Below are 27,927 nucleotides of genomic sequence, written 5' to 3'. Positions count from 1 at the left end.
GGGTCGTTGACCTCAGGCTGGGGCGAAGGTTCATTTTTCAGCAGGACAAGAGCGCTCTGGAGCAGGTTTTCATCCAGGATATCTCTATATATTGCTGCATTCATTTTTCCTTCTATCCTGACTAGTCTGCCAGTTCCTGCTGCTGAAAAACATCCCCACAGCGTGATGCTGCCACCACCATGCTTCACTGTAGGGATGGTATTGGCCTGGTGATGAGCAGTGCCTGGTTTCCTCCAAACATGGCGCCTGGGATTCACACCAAAGAGTTCAATCTTTGTCTCATCAGACCAGAGAATTTTGTTTCCCATGGTCTGAGAGTCATTCAGGTGCTTTTTGGCAAATTCCAGACGGGCTGCCATGTTCCTTTTACTAAGGAGTGGCTTTCGTCTGGCCACTCTACCATACAGGCCTGATTGGTGGATTGCTGCAGAGATGGTTGTCCTTCTGGAAGGCTCTCCTCTCTCCACAGAGGAACGCTGGAGCTCTGACAGAGTGACCATCGGGGCCTTGGTCACCTCCCTGACTAAGGCCCTTCTTCCCCGATCGCTCAGTTTAGAAGGCCGGCCAGCTCTAGGAAGAGTCCTGGTGGTTCCAAACGTCTTCCATTTATGAATAATGGAGGCCACTGTGCTCATTGGGACCTTCAAAGCAGCTGAATTTTTTCTGTATCCTTCCCCACATTTGTGCCTCAAGACAATCCTGTCTCGCAGGTCTACAGACAGTTCTTTTGACTTCATGCTTGGTGTTTGTGCTCTGACATGCACAGTCAACTGTGGGACCTTATATAGACAGGTGTGTGCCTTTCCAAATCATGTCCAATCAACTGAATTTACTGTAGGTGGACTCCAATTAAGCTGTAGAAAGATCTCAAGGATGATCAGTGGAAAAAAGATGCACCTGAGCTCAATTTTGAGCTTCATGGCAAAGGCTGTGAATACTTATGTAAATGTGATTTCTTACTTTTCTATTTTTAATAAATTCAAAAAAAGTCAAAAAAAAAACTTTTTCACATTGTCATAATGGAGTATTTTGTGTAGAATTTTGAGGTAAGAGATTCAATTAATACAATTTGGAATGAGGCTGTAACATGACAAAATGTGGAAAAAGTGAAGCACTGTGAATACTTTCCAGATGCACTGTAATATATATATATATATATATATATATATATATATATATATATATATATATATATATATATATATATATATATATATATATATATATATATATTCACAATGAAGTCTGAATATTAATTTAACACCAAATTTAAAGGCCATATTTGCCAACCACAAAAAGGCAGAATCCGGAGTAAAAAAAACAAACATATTATATATATATATATATGTATATAATTCATTCATTTTCTACGGGGGGTGCTGGAGCCTATCCCAGCTGTCTTTGGGCGAGAGGCGGGGTACACCCTGGACTGGTGGCCAGACAATCACAGGGCACATATAGACAAACAACCATTCACACTCACATTCATACCTATGGATATGGACATTCATACCTATTATATATATATATATTATTACTATGAAAAAACATAAAAATCAGCAGTAACTCTACAATAAATAAAGTCAAAATATTAAGAGAAAAAAAACCAATAACCTAAGAGGTTAATTGCCAACTCGAAGGTATGAACAAGAGTGTGAAAAATAACAGCAAAAATTGAAACGGTGTACATACACAGTGTACAGTATATACACAGTACGACTCAATCAGTAAAAACGCCAAGACATGAATGTGAGGTAAACGTGTGTAAAATAATTTAATAAATAAAACATCCACGGTGAACGTAAACATTTGACATACATCATGATATAAAACCAAAAGCCAGTTTCATCACCACTATGATAGGAGGTGTTGTTAAAAGGAAATGACCTCATACGAGTGAGTGCATGAGACACTAAGGCGTACAGTAAATATGGTGCATCTTGATAGTATAGCGGTAGCATTTCAAAATAAAAAAAAGCGGCACTATAAGAAGAAGTGGCTGGCATGCATGCCCCTTTGCTTCTGGCCCACGTGAAATAGTAGAAAGCACACTTTCACTTGTACTTACGACAACATGGCTTTCTCTTCACAACTGCAGATGCGCTTTTCTTCATATTTTGTACTGCTGTCATGGCAATATTGAACCTTGAGGGCGTTTGTTCAACAAACTAACTTTATATTTTACTATATTTTCAGTTTTTGTTCATAACATCTAGATCAGGGATCTCAAAGTCAATTTACTTGGGGGGGCCACCGGAGCTAGGGTCTGAGGGTGAGGCTGGGTCGCATCAGGTTTTCCAAAAAAAAAAAACAAAAAAAAAAAACACTTTTTCAGTGTTTTGATCTCAGTCATGGATGATGATGAGAGAAAAAGCAAAACAGGCAGGATTGTTCGCTTGCGTATGGGCGGGGCAAAATCGCGTCAATTGTGTGCGGTGTGCATGCAGCATTAAGCTGTCATTTCTGGGTTTGTGAAACCATATGGCATCCATATCAAAGTAGGCGGGGGACTCAAACTAGCATCCTGCGGGCCGCATTTGGCCCGCGAGTTTGAGACCCCTGATCTAGATAGAAACCATGCAGTGGAACCTCAAAATTGGTGCAATTTGGACTTTGACCGGAAATTATGAGTTCATGCCACCCTCATGCATGAGTCAGCACGTCTTGTGTGACTTATTACATATGTACACACACTAATAACTCACAAGTGGTTATACTTTTTCTTTGGCTTTTTTGATACCGCCACAGAAGGTTCGCCAGATGGCGTAGGGGTGTCAAAAGGGGTGTCAAAAGTATGTCATGGAGGGCCGAGACATTACAGGTTTTCTTTTCCAACCATCATCATCATTTCATATCCCAGGTATTCCTAAAAAACACGTTTTTGATATCATGCCATTCAAATTTTTAACTTATCTTTTATAAATTTTAAGAAATTTTTGTTTTTGTGTTACTACCCCAACCTTCCATAAGTGGGTCAAAAATGACCCGGTCAGGTTGTTTTCTTGAAATATCTTCCTAATGAAAATTTTTCATAATTTCATATTCCAGGTATTCCTAAAAAATGTTTTTAATATGCCATTCACATTTTTAACTTACCTTTTATAAATTTTAAGAAATTTTAGTTTTTGTGTTACTACCCCAACCTTCCATAAGTGGGTCAAAAATGACCCGGACAGGTTGTTTTCTTGAAATATCTTCGTAATGAAAATTTTTCATCATTTCATATTCCAGGTATTCCTAAAAAACATGTTTTTGATATAATGCCATTCAAATTTTTAACTTATTTTTTATACATTTTAAGAAATTTTAGTTTTTGTGTTACTACTAGCACAGCTTTTGTAAAATATAATATGCAGTATAGGTATTACACCTGTCTGAGATACTGTCAATCTGGAATACTATAGCATTGGCATAGTCAAGTATGCTAAGCATTATTCCTAACCAAAATGGCAAAAATGGCTTAAAAACACATTGATTCTAATATGGGTCATTTTTGACCCACTTATGGAAGAGTGTAGGGTCCAGTCACTCGTGCATCTAAGGGTTAAGTGACCATAAGTCAATTTCCGCAAAGTATGAGTCAATAGTAATATATTGAATATTTTTATAGCTTGGGCATAGAAACCCTATGTATGACTTAATAATTATGTTTTTCATGATTATTAGAGCCTCATAGATATTTTGTAACACCCCTATAGTCATCTTTACGCTCCTATTATTCTTTGTTTACACCAAATTGCTCAACACTTACGAGCAGGCTACGGGATCACTTCAGAGACACAAGAGACGGGCGCCGCTGTAAGCATGGCATGCTATCGAGCTCACCAGTTAACCTCAAATGTATTTATTCTAAACTTAAAAAGGGGCTACCAACAGAATGAGGAAGGAGGAAGAAGTAAGAAGCCAAAAACTTACCACTTCCACATGGAATGGGAGGAGAACTTCTTTTCGCTCTGTCATGACTCCATGCAGTGTTAAAGTAATGTACTAAGGTCATGCGTCATCACCTTCATGACTAATAATGGGCTGTAGAAGCCACAAAAGAGTATTCTTTGACTACTTCATTCTGAAAAACTGCAATAGAGCGAGGGGACGATGTTCGAACTACAACACGGTGAGGCGATGACTGTACTTAATTTTTTTTCTACAGTTAATACAGGTTTTGGAATGGCTAACTAAGAATGGCTAACTCATTCATTCATTCATTCATTCTCTACCGCTTTTTCCTCACAAGGGTCGCGGGGGTGCTGGAGCCTATCCCAGCTGTCTTCGGGCGAGAGGCGGGGTACACCCTGGACTGGTCGCCGGACAATCACAGGGCACATATAGACAAACAACCATTCACACTCACATTCATACCTATGGACAATTTGGAGTCGCCAATTAACCTAGCATGTTTTTGGAATGTGGGAGGAAACCGGAGTACCCGGAGAAAACCCACGCATGCAGAGGGAGAACATGCAAACTCCACACAGAGATGGCCGAGGGTGGAATTGAACTCGGCTGTGTGGCCAGCGTGCTAACCACTCGACCCCGATGCAGCCGTTCTGTTCTGAAATTTGAACTACGCAGACGTCAACCAGTATCAGACTTTGGAGGTTCCACTATATGACTAATTAAATTATAGCAATAATTGTATTAATTTGACAAGGCCTTTTGCACACAATATTTATGTGTAATTTCTGGGGCTGACCAACGTATTATAACGTATTATCCAAAGGAGCTCAATCGCCATCCAATGAGTGTAACAATAGCAACTATCACTATGACGTGCATAATTCAGATTGACTCTCTGTCAAAGGTGCTAATGTAACAGAGCTTAATAGACAGACTGCTGCTGCTGAAATGTCTTCCAAAGCTGGGGGGGAAATGCTATGAACTAGAATACGCCTAACAACTGCTGCTTCACATTTTTAAACCGTGTCAGCTATACAGTGTACTCAGATCATCCGCAGAATTGACGTGTGGCTTCTTCTCGACTTGACTCCGCATCTGCTTTTGCTGATCTCTTCCTGTGAGGGGACGAGTGCATGATAAGCGTTAGTGTTGCCGTATCAGGGAGGCTTTTTCTCAGAACAGGAGAATAACAGCACGTACACCTTTCACATCGACTTTCAATAAATGCACAGCTACAGAAAGCCCGCTGACTCGATTACACACATAGAGGCTGCCGGCTATAATGCTATGAAGTGATTACTAGCCATTAATAACGCCCTGTGAGTGAGTGTGTGTATATCTTTGCACAGAATCAGGTTTCAGCTCTTGAGCAATCTACTCCCTCACCCAATCTGAGCAGCATGGGAGCAGCTCACATTATTATGACATCTTGATGCCCTTTTTAACTGCATTGTAGACATCAAGTCATGGATGGCAGAGAATTTCCTGCCGCTAAACCAGGACAAAACTGAGGTTTAGTTATAGGTCCTGAAGGCCAGAGAGAGAAACTTTTACCAAAACTACAGGATCTTAAACCAGCTGAATCTGTTAAAAATTTGGGCGTGATTTTTGACTCTGAGCTAAATTTTATCCCACATATCAAAAATATAACAAAAATAGGTTTTTATCACCTTAGGAACATAGCCAGAGTCCGCCCGTTTCTCTCTCAGGCCAGTACGGAGGTGCTAATGCATGCTTTTATATCCTGTCGTTTAGATTACTGTAATGCCCTGCTCTCTGGTCTTCCCAAAAAAAGTATTTTAAATCTCCAATTATTACAGAATTCAGCCACACGCATGCTGACGAGGACCAGAGGGCGGGAGCATATTACACCAGTTTTAAAGTTGCTACATTGGCTCCCCATCCGCTTCAGGATCGATTTTAAGATTCTCTTACTGGTTTTTAAATGTCTTAACGGCCTTGCACCTTCTTATTTATCTGATCTACTTTTACCATATCAACCCCCGCGGACCCTGCTGTCCTCCGGCACTGGCCTTTTAACAATACCAAAACCCAGGACAAAAACCCACGGTGAGGCAGCATTTAGCCACTATGGCCCCCACCTGTGGAACAGCCTGCCGGAGAGTCTCAGGACTGCGGAGACTGTTATATATATGTTATATGATATTTAAAAAAAAAAAAGATTAAAGACACACCTTTTTAATCAGGCTTTTAACTATTATTTTTAAACTTTTCTTATGTTTCTATCTTTTTAGTCCTATTTTATGCTTTTAGTCTTTAGCTTTTAACTCCAGCGTTTCCTCAGGGGGGGTCCTCCACACTGGGGGCTGTGTCGGGGCTGCTGAGGGGGTGCCATTCTTGGGTCCCTTCGACCCGGCCAGCTGGGGGTTACCCCCTTTGATGTGGGGGTCCGCCCATCTGTCAGGGTCGGGGGGGCCCGGGTGCTGGTCCCCCGATGGCACGGCCTGCGGCTCCTCCCAGTGTGGACGGCCCCAAAGGTGGCGTTTCCTTGATCCTCAGTGCCATGCCATGTCTCCCTACTGTGTGTGATTGTGTGTGTCTAGTATGGAGGGTGGGAGGGAGGGGCTTTCTTAGTAATTGTTTTTCCTTTTAATTGTGGTAATTGTTTTTAATTCTGTCAAGAACTTTGTGTTGCATGTCTTTGCAGGAAAAGTGCTCTACAAATAAAGTTGATTTGATTTGAATAATAGACTTTTTAACATTATTAGAGCCCTCCGGAAATTACACCCCTATAGCTATCTTTACACTCAAATCACCTAATATAGGTGACATAAGAGAAAATAAGCGTAAAATGTAAATACGACTTGCATTGTTGTGTTGTGTGTTGTTGTAAATGTGATGAATGGAGCAAACAGGAAGTGAGTTTTAGCTTGCCGGAGGTTACGGCAACAACGGTATATCCCATGTTAGGGATTATTGTGCCTGTGGTCAGATAATTCAAACCTGCAATAAAAGCCTTTTGTTACGGCAATCAAGTCTGGTGCTTGTGTGTCTCATTGAACATTGCAGTAACGATAATGTTACAGTAACCTGCGTCTTCTGAAAGCTTTGTGTTTGTATTTTAGTTCATTTAGCCATTTTCATCCTTGAAAATGCGTATTTGTATTCTGTATTCAACCACAAAACAACATGATTCATTAATATATAAAAAATTAAAAAAATTATAAATAGTGTGGTCTGCGCGGTGATTACCTCCGACCAGTCTTGGGGCGGCTACTCTTGCTACTCTTCGAGGTTTTAGGCCTCTCTAGTTTCATCAGTGACTGTTGCATGCTCTCTTCAGTGTAGGCCAGATACACATAGGACAGGTCCACCTCAAATGGCTGCAGAACACAGAAAAAAGATCAAATAAATAAAGCGGACATGTGTCAAGAAGAATTAGACAAAACTTACATCTTTTTCTTTTTTGCCTGGAGCGGGGGTCTGTTTTCTCATATTGTTGCCAGTGAAAGCGACACATTTCTGACAAGAAACATAGAAAGATACAAATTAACCTGACCGCAGCACATAGTCGCTGGTGCTCCAACGAGATACAACATCAAACTGAGAATGTGTGTAATATTAGGCCTAAGAAAAGGGAAACCACGCCCACAATAAAATATTGTACATGCATGTCTATAGAAGTCCAAGGTGAGTGTATGCTTCATACTAAAATGGATGAAAATAACAGCTCACCAGCTGCCATTCTCCGATGCCTTCATTCCAGTGCACAAAATTCTCAATCATTTCCTACATAAAAAAAAGAAATGTAAAAAGTTAAGACACACATGCATTAAAAATTCTCTTTACGTTTCTCTTTACATGCACCAGCAAATACAAATTTCTGGGGATCACAATAGATGAAAATATGAGCTGGAAACCTCATATTACAAATATACAACATAACGTGGCAAGAAATATTTCAATATTGAACAAAGCAAAATTTGTTCTCAATCAGAAATCACTCCACACTCTTTATTGCTCTCTGGTTCTACCATATCTTACTTATTGTGTGGAAATATGGGCTAATAACTATAAAAGCAATCTTCAATCGCTAAATGTAGTGCAAAAAAGGTGAGTAAGGATAATTCATAATGCCGCCTACAGAGAACATACTAACTCCTTATTTCTAAAATCACAAATACTTCAACTTGCTGAAATAGTTCATCTTCAAACAGCTAAAATAATGCATAAGGCTAAAAACATTCAATTACCTAAAAATGTCATCCAATACTTCTCTACAAGAGAGGAGAAATATGATCTCAGGGAAGAACTACATTTGAAACACTTATATGCTAGGACTACGTTAAAAAGCCATAGCATTTCAGTATGTGGAATCAAACTATGGAATGGATTGAGTAAGGACCTCAAACAATGCACAACGATGAGCCAATTCAAGAAACAATACAAGCAGTTGATGTTTGCTAAATACAAGGATGAAGAGTCTTGAACCAGTCATGATGTGCTATATATATCACTATATTGACACTTACTATGGTACCCATTATGTCATTGGATGCTCATATCACCTTGTACTTCGGTACGAGGTACATTATAAAAAAAACAAACAAACAAACTGTATTATGGAAAGCAGGAAGTGAACAAATGTAACAGTTACTGATTGTAAAAGTACCAGATGGAGGGGTAGGATTTAATAAGCTTTGCTTCTTCCTACTCCTTTTGGACATGTGGAACTGTGAACTGATTATGGGATGCACTCAATTGTAATCTGATGCATGTTCAAATGAAATAAAACCATTACCATTACATTTGACATTTAGTTGACTAAATGTACTAGTCATTTGTCTGAGCATGTGTATTAATCACAAAGATAGATAATAAACTGTTAACGCCAACCTGGTAATCCTGAGGAATAAAGTTGTCTATGATCAGCATTTGGAGTCGTAGCTCTCGGCTCAACTGGCGGATGTTCTCCAGGAGGCCTTCGATCTCTCTATGATGTTCTTGTTGCAGATCTGCCAACTAAAAAAAAAAGCAGCAACTGTAACTGAAAGGTTCCCAAAGGCTGGACTACTGCGTCCAGCACAAGCTCAATGGCTCATTTGCCTCGAGACGAAACAGAGAGCAAGATGACGATAAAGTGTGTGACAAACACTTCTTTTATCACTAAAAGATCAATCTTTCTGTGTAGTAAATATTACAATGTGGACACTTGCGGTTTAAATATGTCAAAATCTTCTTTTCCCTTTTAGTGGATGCATCTTATATTCCGGTGTGATCAGTAGTCTGGAAATTCCAGTGTTACTTACCTCTGATTTGGCAGCCATCAGCATGGTCCACACTTTTTTCAGTTTCTTGGTCTTCCCTTGGGCCTCCTCCTGGAGGCTTGTGTACTTCTCCTCAATGTCCAGCCGCTCTTGCTATGTTTAGACACATCAGATATTGTCTCAAATATCTACATGTTTTTATTCTAATATTATTGGTTTGTTGCAATACATCATTTTATAAAATCTTAAAAAAACATAAATAACTGTCGTATGTTTACCTCTTTCTCTTCCAGCTCCTTTCGAAGCCGCTCTGCTCTACGGCGCCGTTCTTCCAACTCATTGTTGGACTCCTCCAGGAGCTTCTCTTGCTCCTCAGCCTTGGCCAGGAGGTCTACGCCGCCCACAATCACCTTCTTCTCCAAGGCGGACAACTTCTCACGCAGAAGATGGTGCTCCTGCCTAAGGGTGGACGACAGTCGAGAATGATCCTTCACATTTTAAAGAAGAATTTTAGAATCAAACTGCATTTTGTTTTTGGATGACTAAAATCTTGAAATTGTAAATGATACTGTAGGGGTCGCAGGGGCGCTGGAGCCTATCCCAGTTATCTTCGGGCAAGAGGCGGGGTACACCCTGGACTGGTTGCCAGCCAATCACAGTGCACATATAGACAAACAACCATTCACACTCACATTCATACCTATGGACAATTTGGAGTCGCCAATTAACCTAGCATGTTTTTGGAATGTGGGAGAAAACCGGGGAGAACATGCAAACTCCGCACAGAGGTTGGAATCAAACTCGGGTCCTAGCTGTGTGGCCATTGCATGCTGCCAGGCTACAAGGAATTGAAATTGAATGCAGAATTGCGCTCTTCTGACGGACTCACTGGGCTTTGAGAAGATCTTTCTCCCTCTTCTCCAACTCCGCCTTTGCCTTGTTCCTCTCCTCCTCCTCCATGTCCAGCTTTGCCTCCAATGCCTTTCGCTCCTCTTCGATTTTGGCCTGCATCTCCACCATCTTTTCTGGAGAAAGCTTCTTCTTTCCTGAAATTTTTTTTTATCAATATGCATTTTTGATGCAACTGAGAAGCCGTGGAGGTTAGTTTGTGTTCGCTATGAATGGCTCATAAAATGTATTTGGTTAATTACAATGAACCCGACTTCTTTTTTTAACCTAAAATGAGGACCTGGGAGAATATAATTTCCTATTCTTGGTATGCTGAAATGAACAAATGAGCTTTTATGGCACAATGGTTATGAAGACACTGAAATAAATCATACATAGACAGACAAGAAGGGTATACATCCAATAGTAAAACCTTTGTTACAGGACAGTAGGACCGTGTACGGTATATTCTTACACCAACCTCTTTCTCCTTGAGGGAAGAGGTGTAGTAAAGATGCAATGGCACCAGGAGAAGAAAGACACAAAACACATAGCAATTGTTAGGATGAAAAGGCAAGCAGAAAAGCATTTCTATAAGAACAGAGAAGCAAAAGACATGTGATGGTGAAAATACGACAACATACAACAACAACAACAACATACTGAACACACTTACATTGATGAAACATAATGAAGGTGAAGGTCACAGGAGGAGTAGAAGACTAAGGCATAGCTATAGCGTGAGCTGATGGGATTTTAACACATCAACACTGTGATCCCAGCTAGGAGACCAGGGTTCAATTCCACCCTCGGCCATCTCTGTGTGGAGTTTGCATGTTCTCCCCGTGCATGTGTAGGTTTTCTCCGGGTACTCCGGTTTCCTCCCACATTCCAAAAACAAGCTAGGTGAATTAGCGACTCCAAATTGTCCATAGGTATGAATGTGAGTGTGAATGGTTGTTTGTCTATATGTGCCCTGTGATTGGCTGGCCACCAGTCCAGGGTGTACCCCGCCTCTCGCCCGAAGACAGCTAGGATAGGCTCCAGCACCCCCCCCCCCCCCCCCGCGACCCTCATGAGGAAAAAGCGGTATAAAATTAATGAATGAATGAATAATACGTTTCAAATAAATAACTATTTAGAGCACGCAGACCTCACAGCTAGGAGACCAGGGTTCAATTCCACCCTCGGCCATCTCTGTGTGGAGTTTGCATGTTCTCCTCGTGCATGTGTAGGTTTTCTCCGGGTACTCCGGTTTCCTCCCACATTCCAAAAACATGTTAGATTAATTGCCGACTCCAAATTGTCCATAGGTATGAATGTGAGTGTCAATGGTTGTTTGTCTATATGTGCCCTGTGATTGGCTGGCGACCAGTCCAGGGTGTACCCCGCCTCACGCCTGAAGACAGCTGGGATAGGCTCCAGCACCCTCACGACCGGTAGAAAATGAATGAATGACTGAATGAACACTGTGATCCCTCTTTGACTTTGTGGCCAATTTTAAGTGCAGTCATACCTCGCTGCACCTTGGTTCGAACATCGGTCCCTAAGTCTATTGCGTATTTTAAGAAATTATTAAATTATCACTTTTTCATGGTTGGCTAAGGCCCATTAGTAAATACTGAAAGTCATATGTAGTAGTCTGGACTCTAGGCCTTAGTAATGTTACATTGATGTGACATTACCTTACACTGCATTACCTTCACACTGCATGGAGTCAACCATGGCGTGGCCAACATGACATATGAGAAAAAGTTATCCTCCCATACCGTGTGGAAGTGGTAGGTTTTTGGCTTTTTACGTTGTCAATTCTTCCCCACTCCGTTTGAAACACTTTCAAATAAAGTTTAATAATAAAAGTAATACGTTTCAAATAAATAACTATTTAGCTCGGTAGCATGCTATGTTTAAAGTGGTGGCTATCTTTTGTGTCCACGCAGGTAACCCAAAACATGTGCATTAAAGTTGTGCAATGCGGTGTAAGCAAATAATAATAGAACTGTGAAGGAGACTATAGGGGTGTTATTTCATGTGTACAGAGCTCCAATAAGTGCAATTACTGTTTAGAAAGTCATGCTTTATCTATGAAAATATTCTATCTTTTAATATTGAATTCTATTTCACACAAATTCATGTATCGCGGTCGGGTCTGGAACCAATTACCTGCGGTAAACAAGTGACGAATGTACTTGTGATTATTTTAATGAAGGAAATTTTACTTGTTTACGGAAGTCCTTACCACAACATAATAAGGAAACCCCCTTGATACAGCAGCTCTACAAATGTTGTGAAGTCATGGCCAATATGGTGTTTTGGATCGTGTGGTAGAGTCTGCATCAGACCGTACCATTAACCGTTACACTGACTGTAGGGATATGTAAAATTCCCCTGAGAAGAGCCACAGTCAATAAGTTACCGCAAATGTTACCTCTTCGTCTCCTGCGTCCTTGTCCGGCTTCGCCTCCGTCATCATCACCCTCATCCAGCTCATCTGACCCGCTGCCCTCCGAGCCAGAGATCTCCTCACCTAGGATGGCGTCATACAACAGTATAAGGTCACATGATGCAGATTCCCATAATAATAAACAGGACTGTCATCGTCTGCTCAGCTGAAGTGGAGGAGTGGGAGGTCTCATTACCTTCCTCAAGTTTCTTCTTCAGCTCCTCAATCTCCTTCTGGAATTTTCGCAGTAATGCCTCCTTGGGGTCTTCGTTAATTCTGGCTTTGTTCTTGATGTTTTTCGCCCTGTTAGCGTAGCGCAGTGTGCTGATGGTCTCGTCGTAGTTGTAGTCTGCAGGGCCGATGTTTGCACACTAGTAGGCGGTAAAAGCACAGCAGGTCAGTGTGTGACAAATGTTTGGTGTGCATGCTCAAGGGCTCTACATTAAAAACAAAAATGACTTGCCCATGGGGAATCCTTAAGGTGAGAACTACTTGCCCGAACTTGTAAAATGAAAAGACTGCCATAATGATATCATCTCATTTTTGTGGCATCACATGAGAAACTCAAATAAAGATGAAATGATTATCATTTCTTGTGGTTGTTTTCCTACATAGATCATGACGTTGCATGGAAATCTGGATTGTCAAGAGACTTCTAGGCACTTTGCCTTTTATACGTTTTGTGCACCACAATGAAACATTATTGAATAGACACATTTGTGTACTAGTAAAGTGTTTTTAATCAAGAAAATGGTCAAATGATCAAATGGTCAAACAATAATTTTGTGAAGCAAAGGTGAGAAAAATACACAGAGAAATGGAACCGCTAGATTTTGTAGCTTGTGCAAAATCAGCACTTGGTATTGGATCTAATCGGTGGTGTTTCATTGTGACCACTTCAAATTGTCACAGCAATGTGATTCACTCACCTGTGCCATCATTTGATTTGCTGCCGCTAATAAAATACTTATTTAGGAGGCACTGTTTCATCACTTTTTGGTGTTTTCCTTCAGAAGTTGTTGAAGAATTAGACCATGTTGGCAGGGACGCCATGATAGATGTTTTCCTAGTCAAACCATCGCTGATTGGTTGATAGCAAACAAAAACAGGTGTGGGTAAAACACGGACTGTGGAGTACAGGCCGCGGTCTAAATTAAACGATTTTGATTGGTCCATTTCAAGATTTGCAAGGATTGGTTTTCAAATTACCACCGGAATTACGCAGTCCGTGTTTTACCAACACCCAACAAGAACCGCTTGTAAAAAAACTCTTGGCAGTATGGCATGCCAAAGTGCACTTGCCCGACGGGAATATCACTGATTGGATTTACTTGCCCCAATTTTGTTTTAACTTGCCCCGGGCAATCGGTACATCGTTATTGTCGAGCTCTGATGCTGTTAAAGTACTTTACCATCAAGGTCTTGGAGTTCCCTCCTAGTGAATCCTGGAGCAGACGGGTTAGTTTGGAGTTCCTGTAGGGCACGTGAGTGCTCTTTCCATCCACCAGAGCCGAGATGACGTTACCCAGGGTGGAGAGTGAGAGATTGATCTTTGTGGCTTCCTTCAGACGTTGGCCCGTGGCCCCGGTTTTACCTTGTCTCTCGGAACCCTGTCAGGGAGAGGTAGAAAGAATTTTGGCTTGGAGAGTGAAGAGGGAAAATGTGTGCATTTTGTTGTTTTCGACTCAAAAATGTCTACGTACGGCAAGATCCACCAGATGAAGTTTTCCCATGCGAACATGCTGGTTCCCATCCACACCTTTCTCGCTGCACTCGATGGTGATGGTGAAGATAGCGTGAGATCGGGAACTATGCTCGTTCATGTTGGTGGCACCGACAGATCCTAATCAGTGAGGCAAATAAAAAAAAACATTACATTTGATTAAAAGTATCATGCAGCTACACTATTAAGCACAATCCAACTAAGTCTCAGCTTATTAAAGCACTAATGCCACTTTCTTTTAGAGCCAAGTTGCAAACAATAACGTTTACATGTGGGTGTCTTCTTACGGTTTTTGTTGCCCAGAGTCATAATCCTGTCCATGTCATCAGCATTGTTAGCAACATAGCCTGAGAGGTCTTTGATATACACACCAACATCTGGTCTTTCTTTGACCTACGATGGAAAAAAAAAACATAACTTTTATCACGGCAAACAGTTATTCTTTCCATATTAATTCCTTTTCTGTACCGCTTATTAACTTATTTCAGTATTATCTATTACAATGATAAGACCAGTGAGAAATATTTCATCCATACCTCTAGTCTCTGCGTTTGGTCCTTGGCCAACAAGTCTCGCACTTCTTCATTGTAAATCTCCAGGTATGAAACATGAACCAAAAACCTGTGACAGTGCGTCATTAAATTGGATGTCACAAACAACTGTTGCTGAAAAGCGAACAAGACTTTCTACGAGTCATTTACTGTACAGTATTACAGTGATACAGTATTAGATGACATGCTGTCGCTTGTGCTCAATCTCACATCGAGTACACGCCAAAATATATATATACATACATATATATATATATATATATATATATATACACACATATATACATATACATACATATACGTATATATATATATACATCCATATACATACACACACACACACACACACACATATATATATATATATATACACACACACACACACACATATATATACATACACACACACACACACACACATATATATATATACACACACGTATATATACATATATACATATATACACACACACACATATATATGCATATATACACGTATATATACATATATACATACACACATATATATATATATATATATACACACACATATATATATAAATATATACATAAGATTTCAGCTTTGCAAAAGCAGTTGGATCAATTGGGAGACCAGAAATTGACAATATGGTCGCCCAGCCTATTGGAATGTGCCCGAACTAACCCAAACAATATTCTTAATCTGGATTTCGGCATCCCCACCACGCCTAACCAAGGTCACGTTGTGAAAACAACTTCTCCCAAGACATCCTGCAGCGGGACGCTCTGACCCGCCATTATTTCTTCACGGACACCTGTTGTTTCTCTTCTCTGGACCCACCACGGACTTCCTCCATGGCAACTGCTATGTATGGCAATGACCCTGCAAACTGAGCCAGGTATGGGCACCTGACGGTGCACACATGCATCCAAAGACACACATATGCATTGCACCCCCCCTGCCCCCCATCCAACGCATTCGCCGCTATCATCCTGTCCTGTCACCCCTCGTCTCACTGCATAATATATTGGATATGTATGGACGGATGATGGCACTATTTCGCTTGTACTTCTGTATAAGTGACAAGAATAAAGGGCTACATCATCATCATCATTATATCTATATCAATATATTAGGTCTATATATAATATATATATATATTAGACAATTACAGTAATGATAAAACACATGAAGCCCTACTGTAGGAAGACAATCAATCCAGTCATTACTTCAGCAGTACATCGACTACTCCATAACTTTCCTTTCTACAATAGTGTCCCTTCAGATACTGTGATGAAAATACTTGCTGGTGTACCCACTTCTGTGAAATACAGTCAGCCATTGTTTGTTGAGGTAAATTGATTCCAGACCAGACATTCATTTTCTACCGCTTTTTCCTCATGAGGGTCGCGGGGGTGCTGGAGCCTATCCCAGCTGTCTTTGGGCGAGAGGCGGGGTACACCCTGGACTGGTGGCCAGCCAATCACAGGGCACATATAGACAAACAACCATTCACACTCACTTTCATACCTATGGACAATTTGGAGTGGCCAATTAACCTAGCATGTTTTTGAATGTGGGAGGAAACCGGAGTACCCGGAGAAAACCCACACATGCACGGGGAGAACATGCTAACTCCACACAGAGATGGTCGAGGGTGGAATTGAACCCTGGTCTCCTAGGTGTGAGGTCTGCGTGCTAACCACTCGACAAATGTTCTAAATACAGCTTTTAACATTATTAAAGCCGTCTAGACATGAAATCACACCCATACATATACATTTGTATTCCTCAATATAGTATTCATAAAAGACTCCCTGTTTGCAGTATTCAAAGTATTGTAATGGCGGCTTTACATTCACATTACCCAAAATAGTAGACAGAATAAGACGGAATGAACTTTTAAGATGTAAATAAACCGTCACAGTAAATGTGTTCCTTTGGAGACCTTCGTGGCCAGGGGACAGGAAGTGATGTCGGCGGTTCAGAGTTGAAGTTTAGCTTGTCAGGGGTTGTGGTCAAAAGAGTAGGCTGCGTCATTGTTGTGATTATTATGTTATTATTGGGCCTGTTGTGAGATCTTTTAAATCAGCAATAAAGGCCTGTTCTGACAATCACATCTCACTGAACACTGACACCTTGTGGCCAAAGCGGAATACTACATTCACAATTTGAACGCTTCTTCTGTATTGTATTTTGTATACTAGTTCACTTGGTTATGATTGAAAATTCTTAATGTAGGCCAAGAACAATTTCCTTAAATATTATTTTGCTAATACTAGGCCTCATAAAAACCCATAAAACTCTGATTATTAATAAAAAAACAATTAAGTGCGGGTGTGATGTTCGAACCGCAACGTAGCGGTAGGACTACTGTTAAGTGTATGCTCTTACCTCGTGTCTCCCTCTGCTTTAGCAATGTGCCCAAAAATATGGGCAAAAGAGTTGGGGATTATCCCTCGTAGCTCTGGCACTGCTCGAACACCTTCCATGGTGAAGGTCTTCCCAGTGCCAGTTTGTCCATAAGCAAAAATGGTGCCTGAAATGGGACAGAAGAGTGCAAAAACATAGAAAGTGTCATTAATGATCACAGAATACAATGACAAAACAATCATATACACAACATTGCACAATTTAGTTTGTGCCTAAATTACTGTATAATCTAAGATAAGAGCTACAGCCATCTTACAAAATGGCACATAGTAAAGCGCAGATTGACTGCAAAGACAAACTGCTGATAAAAGTAAACAAAAATTGCGGTACAACCTTTTTGTGTTTATTTTTTTAGCCATAGACAACGTCCTGGTTTTAGGCAGGTGAGAAATTTCCTAATCACTCAGGCAACAATCAGGCAACAAAAAAAAAGTCTTATGAGACTGTGTGGGTGTACATAATGTACATCATATCTCTCTGATGAGTACCTGGTACGCTCCAGCTTGGTGAACTTGCATCATTTCTCTAATGCAGAGGTCTCAAACTCGCGGATGCTAGTTTGCTGTAATGCTGTAATGCATTGTTTTATTTTTAACAAGCAGCATTTATGTGAATGCAGGATTTTCATTTCATTTATTTCATGGTGTGTTTTGGATCATTTCAACGTTGCTGCACGTCTGCCTGTGTCAGCCAATAATGTAGTCTAGCGTGAGTATATAAGAAAAGCAGCAAAACAATATCCCATAATACCATTGTATCCTGCTAGCACTGAGTCAACGATGGGCCTGGCTGTGAGGTTATAGACATCAAGCTGTTTGCTGTCTGGCCCAAACACCGTGTCGAAGGTGAATGTTTTGGGAGGCTCCTGGATGGTCTCCAGCTTGTTGACGGTGATGGTGCCGCGGATCTCGTCCACCGTGACGGCCTGCTTGTGGCCCATGGCCCTCTCTTTCTGGTTGAAGGGACGACATCGAACCACCACCTTGACGTTATCACTCACCTCCGGCTTGTCAAGTTTGTTGCTCTGGAAAATATTGGGGTGGATCATTAGCTTAATACACAATACTCTCCCTTTTGCGTGCATACAGTACCGCTATTATATTTTAATAATAAATACCATCGAACAGGTAGCAAGCGGACTCCGGTTTGATGCGTTAATTTGCAATATCTGCTGTTAGTCTCCTTTGGTTGCTAACACTGGCGATATGCAAACATTACTAAAAGCGACGTGTGACCGTATGTTTTCTTTATGTCGTAAAAGCTAACAAGCAAACATTACTGATAGCACCAGTCAACTACGTGTGTTTATATGTTTTAATTGAATTAGTGTCACATATGTCGTAACCGCTAACACATAGCGATGTGTACAATTTCCATTTGCTAACCAAGCTAACCGGTTAGCATCTCATCATCGGTGAAGGAGGGAGGAACCCTCGGCGAACAAAACACAATATAAACGGACCGTAAAGACTTACCGGCATGGTAAGACAGCAGGGATGTATTTAGAGTATATGTACAATGACTGGTATTCGTAAAGCGGCGACCGTTGGACATTGGAGTGGTTATTCAAAGAATTTAAAGGCCATTGTAGAATCCATATCATCAGTCTCACGTTCGGTAGCTCTGCTGTGGCAGTCTGCGCATGCGTCACCTGGGCAGCGGGGTTCTTACTGTAAATTGAGCTGCCATTTTACTACATTTTGACATTTATATTCAACACTGAATTAACCTGGTCTTTAATCTATTTGTGTCATAAACGAAAGGTATGTGACGAACCTTTATCTGCTTCATTTAATCTTAGTGATACATGTGTCCAGGATTTTCAGAAATAAAAGTCAAACAGGTTGAAAGAGGTTTTTATTTTTTTAGGCTCAATTGGTGGCGACTAAATCACATTTTTTCCCTCAAAGCAGCTGTCTGCATACAAACTACTGTTAGAGTGTCTAAACTTAGTATTATTACAGTTGGATATGTTCGTGTTTGCGTGTAGCTCTAATGCTAATAAGCCGTTTGTCCATATTGTGTGACTCCCAATAAGTTTTTGTTGTGTAACATAGCAATAATAGATCCCACAGAACCTTGGTTAATGTCACAAATTCATTTCAGAAGGTCCGACTCTAACCGAAACAAAAGCTAACCACATAAAAATACATTTTCCCATAAGAAATAATGTAAATGTGTGGCTCCAATAAGTGCTATTGTGTAACATAGCAATAATAGAGAGCATAGAACCTTGGTTAATGTCACAAATTCATTCCAGCAGGTCTGACTCTAACCGAAACAAAAGCTAAAAACATAAAAATAATTTTTTTCTACAATAAATTATGTAAATGTAAGGCTCCAATAAGTGCTATTGTGTAACCTAGCAATGATAGATCCCATAGAACCAGGGTAGGGAACCTATGGCTCGGGAGCCAGGTAGGGCTCTTTTGATGACACTATCTGGCTCTCAAGCATTTCTTACCACAATAAAAATGTATTTTTGCTAACATTTTAAAGTAAACATCACAGAAATCACTGTTAAAAATATTAAAAATCAAAACTTTCTTATGCATTTTAATTCGTCCATCTATTTTCGACTGCAATACGGCCGACCATATCCATCTTTCCTGATGATATTTTCCAGGTCAAACACCAAAACTTGATTATTACTAGGTAATGCGGTAGTCTACCTCGGTCATTGAGATGTCAAAAAAACATGTAAATGTAAACTTTCCTCCTTTAGTCAAATAGCTAAAGCTGCAGAACCAAGCCTTCTGGTGAAGATGGCCAAAAGAATGAAATGCGTGTACTGAATACGGTTCAAAACTATGCAGCAGCAGAAGTTGCATTAATGGCAGCAAGTATTTGATTTATTATTAGACACTGCGCTGCTCACGAAAGTGTGCTGGCCACACCCCATTGGCGTGGGGTAGTGTGCCTGGTCTACATAATTAGAGCCCATTATATCTAAAACTGTTGGTCTTCCATAAAAATGCACACATTTTATTGCATTCAAAATGTATATGGCTCTCACAGATACACATTTTAAAATATCTGGCCTTCATGGCTCTCTTAGCCAAAAAGGTTCCCGACCCCTGCCATAGAACCTTGGTTAATGTCACAAATTCATTCCAGAAGGTCCGACTCTAACCAAAACAAAAGCTAACCACATAAAAATACATTTTCCCATAAGAAATAATGTAAAGGTGTGGCTCCAATAAGTGCTATTGTGTAACATAGTAATAATAGATCCCATAGAACCTTGGTTAATGTCACAAATTCATTCCAGAAGGTCAGACTCTAACCGAAACAAAAGCTAACCACATAAAAATACATTTTTCCCATAAGAAATAATGTAAAGGTGTGGCTCCAATAATTGCTATTGTGTAACATAGCAATAATAGATCCCATAGAACCTTGGTTAATGTCACAAATTCATTCCAGAAGGTCCGACTCTAACCGAAACAAAAGCTAACCACATAAAAATACATTTTTCCCATAAGAAATAATGGAAATGTGTGGCTCCAATAAGTGCTATTGTGTAACATAGCAATAATAGATCCCATAGAACCTTGGTTAATGTCACAAATTCATTTCAGAAGGTCCGACTCTAACCGAAACAAAAGCTAACCACATAAAAATACATTTTTCCCATAAGAAATAATGTAAATCAAATTAATCAGTTCCAGAAAGCCAAAAATATAAACAAAATACATGCAGAAAACAATTCAAAATCCATATACATATGAATGATGAAAGGGGTAAATAAACATTTAAGGTTACTTTATATCTTCATTAAAGACGTCATTTTTGTCCCCAAAGACACAATATGGCAGCGAGATCACCCACCCACCACACTGTTTTGTGGTTTTTTGAATGCAATAGTGTTTCCCACCTCATTACTGTAACCCAAAGTGGCCGTTTTCTGATTAAAAATATACATATTAAGAATACAGATGGACAAATAAGATTAGAGAATGCGTGTTATACTGTTATTACATAATTAAAATATCTTGTTTTGCATAATAGGGGACCATAGAGCAAGCAGGATACGCAATTGTTGGTTGTCTTAAGTACCGTTTATTGTTACAGAAGTATAGATATTTCACTTTACATAATATATGTATTATCTGTGTGAGTTTTGACAAAGGCACTCACCAGTGTACTGCATGTAACATGGGTAGAAAGAGGGGAACAGCCATTTGGAGTGTTTTTGTGCAAATTCTCTACACGTGAGTACATGCTCAGACACTGAAAAACACAAAATATAGCTCTGTCGTTTTTAATACGAGCACATGTCAAAATCTAAACCCTTCATGGAAAATCTCATGTAAGTTTAAAACCGTCAGAAAATAGAAACTATATTCATTCCACTAAGAGTCAACTGAGTCTTTCCAGACCGTGAAGAATACTACTATGAAAAAGGCCCGTCTGGCCGCTGCTCTCCTGAGTAACCAGAACCCGGCCGTCTGGTCGTGGTCTGTGGACCAGGACCAGTTCTCCTTGAAGCAGACTGAGCTCGGCGTCCATCTGGGCTAGATGTGTCGTGGTCACTCTGTGTCTGAAGAAGCAAAACATGGTTATCTTTCATGTGTTTCCAGTCATGAATCTATCATGAAATGCTCAAAGCACCTGGTGGGGCTGAACTGAGCCGACATGGCTGATAGCGACGACTGCGGTGGCATCGTCATTTGCGGGTTAGAGTTGAGGTCCGAGAGTACCGTTTCCATGCCTTTCCTGAGAGTTGGAGCTTTTCCGTCTTTGAGAATGATGCCGGGTCCGTCTCTTCCCAAGGTGAGAGATGGGGCCCATACTTCCAGTGGAGGAGGCGCTGGTGTGAAACTGGAGGGAACCTGGCTTCCTGAAGACCACGAGGAGGTCCGAAGCCGGGGAAGTGGGGGATCATCATCTGTGACGAAGCGCACTGACTTGGCAGGCTGGAAACATGGAGAACACACATTCATTCATTCATTCATTTTATACTGCTTTTCCTCACAAGGGGGGGTGCTGGAGCCTATCCCAGCTGGTTTTGGACGAGAGGCGGGGTACACCCTGGACTGGTCGCCAGCCAATCACAGGGCACATATAGACAAACAACCATTCACACTCACATTCATACCTATGGACAATTTGGAGTCGGTAATGAATCTAGCATGTTTTTGGAATGTGGGAGGAAACCGGAGTACCCGGAGAAAACCCACGCATGCACGGGGAGAACATGCAAACTCCACACAGAGATGGCACAGACATGGCCGAGGGTGAAGGGTGGATTTGAACCCTGGTCTCCTAGCTGTGAGGTCTGCGCGCTAACCACTCGACCGCCGTGCCGCCCGGAGAACACACAGTTTCAGCCAAATGATAAAAATAAAGGTTTACATATGACAGTTGAAAACAATGAAAACAATAATAATCCATGACCCTCATCATCAACAAAGCCAATGTAGTCGAACGCACATCAAATACTCCAAAGGTAAAAAGTGATGTTCACCATTCAAAAAAAAGATTAACCGATTAATTAAGAGGTGACTTCCTTGATTATTACTAGGGTTCTTAATATTTTGGATATTTTAACATTCATTCATTCATTCATTTTCTACCGCTTTTTCCTCACGGGGGTGCTGGAGCCTATCCCAGCTGGTTTTGGGCGAGAGGCGGGGTACACCCTGGACTGGTCGCCAGCCAATCACAGGGCACATATAGACAAACAACCATTCACACTCACATTCATACCTATGGGCAATTTGGAGTCGCCAATTAACCTAGCATGTTTTTGGAATGTGGGAGGAAACCGGAGTAAACTCCACACAGAGATGGTCGAGGGTGGATTTGAACTCTGGTCTCCTAGCTGTGAGGTCTGCGCGCTAACCACCCGACCGCCGTGCCGCCGCACCACAATGTCATTTAGTGTTTATTCATTCATTCATTCCTTTTCTACCGCTTATCCTCACGAGGGTCGCGGGGGGTGTTGGAGCCTATCACAGGCGGGGTACACCCTGGACTGGTCGCCAGCCAATCACAGGGCACATATAGACAAACAACCATTCACACTCACATTCATACCTATGGACAATTTGGAGTCGCCAATTAACCTAGCATGTTTTTGGAATGTGGGAGGAAACCGGAGAAAAAAAACACGCATGCACGGGGAGAACATGCAAACTCCACACAGAGATAGCCGAGGGTGGAATTGAACCCTGGTCTCCTAGCTGGATATTTTGACTGATTTTTTAAAATGAACAGAAAAGAACTGAAAGATGAACTATTACCTTATCTGAAGTGCTCTTGTGTGAATCGGGTCGGATAAGAATGGACTGAGGGCCATTGGACGGCTGTCGCTCATGATGCTGATGCTGATGCTGATGCTGATGCTGATGCTGATGCTGATGATGATGATGTCCTCCCACCTCATGTGAGTAAGTGAAGTCCCTGTCTTTCAGGTGGGGGGCAGCAGAGAGCGCTGTTGACTCAGTCATCCAACCGGCTGTTCTTCCAGAGCTGGTTAGAATTCCGCCGTGTTTCTTTCTCTGCATGGCGGGTGAGTAGCCTGATGCTTGCACTTGAGCAAAATGCTCCGAGTTGGAGGGTACATTCAAATTGGAAGAATGGTTGAAAGGGTTTGATACTAAAAAAAAAAAAAAATTAAAGAATGAGAAACTGACATATTTTTCATGTGAAGAGCTGCTGTTCATTCACCTCTATGTGGGTTAAAGAACCGCCTCACTGTCTCCCAACCTTGCGAGCTCCCGTAAAAGGATGACTTTCCGGTGCCTGCGGATGACATTGCGTGCTGTGCTCCGTTTGGTCCAGGTGGGACCTGTCCCGCTGAATGTTGTGATCCATCACTGTTCACCCTATCCAGAGCAAGGACCACAGCAGGATTTCTGGCAGCAGTGGGTTTCTTTCCCGCTGTTGTGCTGTGATGTGAGGACGAGCTCGCCGCTTTGGTCTCCACGAGTCTGGCCGAAGTTCTGCAATCAGGAAATGGAAAAACATTTGGATAAAGATAAAAAACTTGTTTTTAAATGCACAAGATTAGACACACACAAACTAAAAGCATGTCTAAAAACTTCAAGGTAGGGCTTAACAAGAAGAAACTGATGTTTGGGTTGGTCTCCTGTTCAGACAAAGTCTCAAGTTCTTCAAGTTCTGAGACACATGCAATCCAGAAAATGATATGTAAATGTTACACTAGGGGGGAAAAAGTGGGCTAATAAATTGACAATAAAAGCATAAATACTGCGGATTTCCGAAAACAACAAATGATACAGCACTCTACAAGAAGCAATGAAGTCTGTAAAATTAAATAATAAAAATAAAATTCCAAAAATTGTTACAACTATAATGATGAAAATGGTAATATTAATGATGATCATAATGATGGTAATAATGATAAAGATTATAACAATGATAATAATGATAATAACAATGGTTAATTGGCGACTCCAAATTGTCCATAGGTATGAATGTGAGTGTGAATGGTTGTTTGTCTATATGTGCCCTGTGATTGGCTGGCCACCAGTCCAGGGTGTACCCCGTCTCTCGACCAAAGACAGCTGGGATAGGCTCCAGCACCCCCACGACCCTCGTGAGGAAAAGCGGTAGAAAATGAATGAATGAATAATAATAGGCGGCACAGCGGTCTAGTGGTTACACAGCTAGGAGACCTGGGTTCAATTCCACCCTCGGCCATCTCTGTGCGGAGTTTGCATGTTCTCCCCGTGCATGCGTGGGTTTTCTCCCACATTCCAAAAACATGCTAGGTTAATTAGCGACTCCAAATTGTCCATAGGTATGAATGTGAGTGTGAATGGCTGTTTGTCTATATGTGCCCTGTGATTGGCTGGTGGGTAGACAAATTATTTTTTTCAGATTAAAATGAACAAAGCATTATTAGAGCCCTGTAGACATGACAAAACACGACTATAATCACATTTATACTCTTTTTATTTACAACATATTGCGCAACTGCAGGGTCTTGAGACACATGCTAACTCGCAAAGTAGAGAGCTAGCGACCTAAACGGTAGCCTTCAAGTTATTTCCTTTAAACTTAAATAGCCAAAAACTTACCACTTCCACATGGATAGGGAGGATAACTACTAACAGTTATTTAACCTTTAACATGAACATTAATCAAACGTAATATTTTTTTCTGGGTACATGATACCATACAGCAGGGGTCGGGAACCTTTTTGGCTAAGAGAGCCATGAAAGCCAGATATTTTTAAATGTGTATCTGTGAGAGCCATATACATTTTGAATGCAATAAAATGTGTGGTCTTTTTATGCAAGACCAACAGTTTTAGATATAATGGGCTCTAATTATGTAGTAGACCAGGCACACTACCCCACGCCAATGGGGTGCGGCCAGCATACTTTCGTGAGCAGCGCAGTGTCTAATAATAAATCAAATACTTGCTGCCATTAATGCAACTTCTGCTGCTGCATAGTTTTGAACCGTATTCAGTACACGCATTTCATTCTTTTGGCCATCTTCACCAGAAGGCTTGGTTCTGCAGCTTTAGCTATTTGACTAAAGGAGGAAAGTTTACATTTACATGTTTTTTTGACATCTCAATGACCGAGGTAGACTACAGCATTACCCAGTAATAATCAAGTTTTGGTGTTTGACCTGGAAAATATCATCAGGAAAGATAGATATGGTTGGCCGTATTGCAGCAGAATATAGATGGACGAATTAAAATGCATAAGAAAGTTTTGATTTTGAATATTATTTTTAACAGTCATTTCTGTGATGGTTTACTTTAAAATGTTAGCAAAAATACATTTTTATTGTGGTAAGAAATGCTTGAGAGCCAGATACAGTCATCAAAAGAGCCCTACCTGGCTCCCGAGCCATAGGTTCCCTACCTCTGCCATACAGCATCCATATCAAAGTTGCGCGGGCCGCAGTAACATTAAACTTTCATATCATGGCGGGGGCCTCAAACTAGTGTCCTGCAGGCCACATTTGGCCCGCGGGCCGCGTGTTTGAGACCCCTGGTTTACTGGGACAGTTTGTGTGAAGCGTCTGGGATGAGGGGGGGGCTTGGAGTAGAGCCGCTTCTCCTTCACATCGAGAGGAGTCGGGCTCGAGCATCTAGTCCGGATCCCTCCCGGACACCTCCCTGGTGAGGTGTTCCGGGCATGCCCAGCCGGGAAAAAGCCCCGGGGCAGACCAAGGACACGCTGGAGGGATTATGTCTCACAGCTGGCCTGGGAACGCCTTGGTGTCCTTTCGGTGGAGCTGGAGAGGGTGGCCGGGGACCGGGTAGTCTGGGCTTCCCTACTAAGACTGCTGCCCCCGCGACCCGGATAAGCGAAGAAAAATGGATGGATGGATGGATGGAACATGCAAAAAAATAAGAATTCAGGAAGGCGGCAAAGGCCTTTTCACACCACAGTGAGAGAACGATGAAACATCTTCCTGCCCACACAAACGGCACCGCATTTGCATCCAGTGCGTCATTTGGCTCATGCATACCGCCGTCAGGGATCGTGACCTTTCACCTGAGCACAGGAGTGATGTAGTTGCTGGGCAGGATGCCCACTTTGCCCGTTCTGAGAGACAACCCACGCAGCCAGCCTTCTTTGAACTTCCCGTAGACTCCCACCATTTCGCCTTTCCTCAGCTCCAGCTCCTCCGGCCGTTGCGGCTTATAGGAGTACAGCACAGCACACCTGAGGAGTGAGGTACCATATGTTAGTATAGCATTCTTGCTTTTAGCTTCTTACTTACCTTCAAGTTAGGATAAATCATTTGGAAGCTAACTAGCATGCTAATACTTAAAGCTTTGGCCTTGCCCTGAAGTGATAACGTAGCCTTTGAATTACAGTTCATTCATTCATTCATTTTCTACCGCTTATCCTCACGAGGGTCGCGGAGGGGTGCTGGAGCCTACCCCAGCTGTCTTCAGGCAAGAGGCAAGGTACACCCTGGACTGGTCGCCAGCCAATCACAGGGCACATATAGACAAACAACCATTCACACTCACATTCATACCTATGGACAATTTGGAGTCGCCAATTAACCTAGCATGTTTTTGGAATGTGGGAGGAAACCGGAGTACCCGGAGAAAACCCACGCATGCACGGGGAGAACATGCAAACTCCACACAGAGATGGCCGAGGGTGGAATTGAACCCTGGTCTCCTAGCTGTGAGGTCTGTGCGCTAACCACTCGACCGCCGTGCCACCCAATTACAGTTGAGAAATGTGTTTTAAACAAAAAATAGGAGTGTAAATGTGACTAAGTGTCTGGAACGATAACAGTGATAAACGAGGGACCTTAATTTTGTCTCATAACGCAGGAATGGTTTGACGGAAAATGATACTGGCTTTCAAATTGTCGTTTTTTCATACTTTGAAACAAGGTAACCAGCCCATGCCGACATATGCGTTTAGCTTTTTCTTTGGCTTATTCCTAGAGGTATTGTGATGTCATACGCAACACTTTGCCATACCTGATCACCGTTTCATCGTCTTTAACTTTTGGTAATCCATAATCAATAATGTGCATTTTTAAATCATGGACTCACACACTGATGGAGAGCTGCTGGGTGCTGGAGTTTTTGCTGTCTGCTGAGGAGGACGACATTTGGGGGTTCAACAGAGCCATGGAGATGTTGGGCGGAGCCTCGTTGGACATCTTCTCATTCTGTAACGAGACACAGCCAAAATCATCATCGTACTGAAGTTAGTTGAGAGGAGGCGTGACCTTTTGAACCAACGCTCACTCCGAGCAAATGAGTCAGGGTGATGTTGGGAAATTCCAGTAGTTCACCAGAGGTCACCGGCCACAAC

General features: G+C 41.6%; 2 protein-coding genes across 5 annotated transcripts in view; both read right to left on the bottom strand.

Moving 5' to 3' along the window:
- Positions 1-1,750: 1,750 nt before the first annotated feature.
- Positions 1,751-18,790, bottom strand: kif3a (kinesin family member 3A). The gene is made up of 17 exons (XM_058063139.1): positions 18,619-18,790; positions 17,894-18,167; positions 17,105-17,249; positions 14,716-14,800; positions 14,467-14,572; positions 14,160-14,299; positions 13,869-14,066; positions 12,653-12,827; positions 12,442-12,540; positions 10,015-10,171; positions 9,404-9,584; positions 9,168-9,278; positions 8,755-8,880; positions 7,594-7,647; positions 7,312-7,380; positions 7,111-7,241; positions 1,751-5,012 (listed from the first exon to the last, which is right to left on the bottom strand). Exons 1-17 carry the CDS (start codon positions 18,622-18,624, stop codon positions 4,946-4,948), a joined length of 2,124 nt encoding a protein of 707 aa, XP_057919122.1. The 5' UTR covers positions 18,625-18,790; the 3' UTR covers positions 1,751-4,945.
- A 2,379-nt stretch (positions 18,791-21,169) lies between these two features.
- The window catches only part of sh3rf2 (SH3 domain containing ring finger 2), a 34,216-nt gene continuing 27,458 nt past the window's right edge, over positions 21,170-27,927 (bottom strand). For all 4 annotated transcript variants that reach the window (XM_058063135.1, XM_058063136.1, XM_058063134.1 and 1 more), the window contains 6 exons: positions 27,663-27,781; positions 26,635-26,805; positions 23,819-24,093; positions 23,392-23,747; positions 21,758-22,062; positions 21,170-21,686 (listed from right to left, as the gene is read on the bottom strand). In XM_058063135.1, coding sequence (XP_057919118.1) covers positions 21,506-21,686; positions 21,758-22,062; positions 23,392-23,747; positions 23,819-24,093; positions 26,635-26,805; positions 27,663-27,781 — 1,407 coding nt within the window. In that variant the 3' untranslated portion in view covers positions 21,170-21,505. The remainder of the gene's footprint in view (positions 21,687-21,757; positions 22,063-23,391; positions 23,748-23,818; positions 24,094-26,634; positions 26,806-27,662; positions 27,782-27,927) is intronic.

Source organism: Doryrhamphus excisus, chromosome 23 (assembly GCF_030265055.1).
Source record: "Doryrhamphus excisus isolate RoL2022-K1 chromosome 23, RoL_Dexc_1.0, whole genome shotgun sequence".
Taxonomy (NCBI): Eukaryota; Metazoa; Chordata; class Actinopteri; order Syngnathiformes; family Syngnathidae; genus Doryrhamphus; species Doryrhamphus excisus.
Note: the sequence above shows the minus strand (reverse complement) of the source record. Positions and strands in the feature narration are given on the sequence as shown.

Coding starts and splice junctions, on each gene's coding strand:
- kif3a (XM_058063139.1), bottom strand. Junction 9,585..10,014: donor AAAGATCTTCTCAAAGCCCA/GTGAGTCCGTCA, acceptor GTCCACCCTTAG/GCAGGAGCACCATCTTCTGC. Junction 5,013..7,110: donor CGCCCCAAGACTGGTCGGAG/GTAATCACCGCG, acceptor GTCCCCTCACAG/GAAGAGATCAGCAAAAGCAG.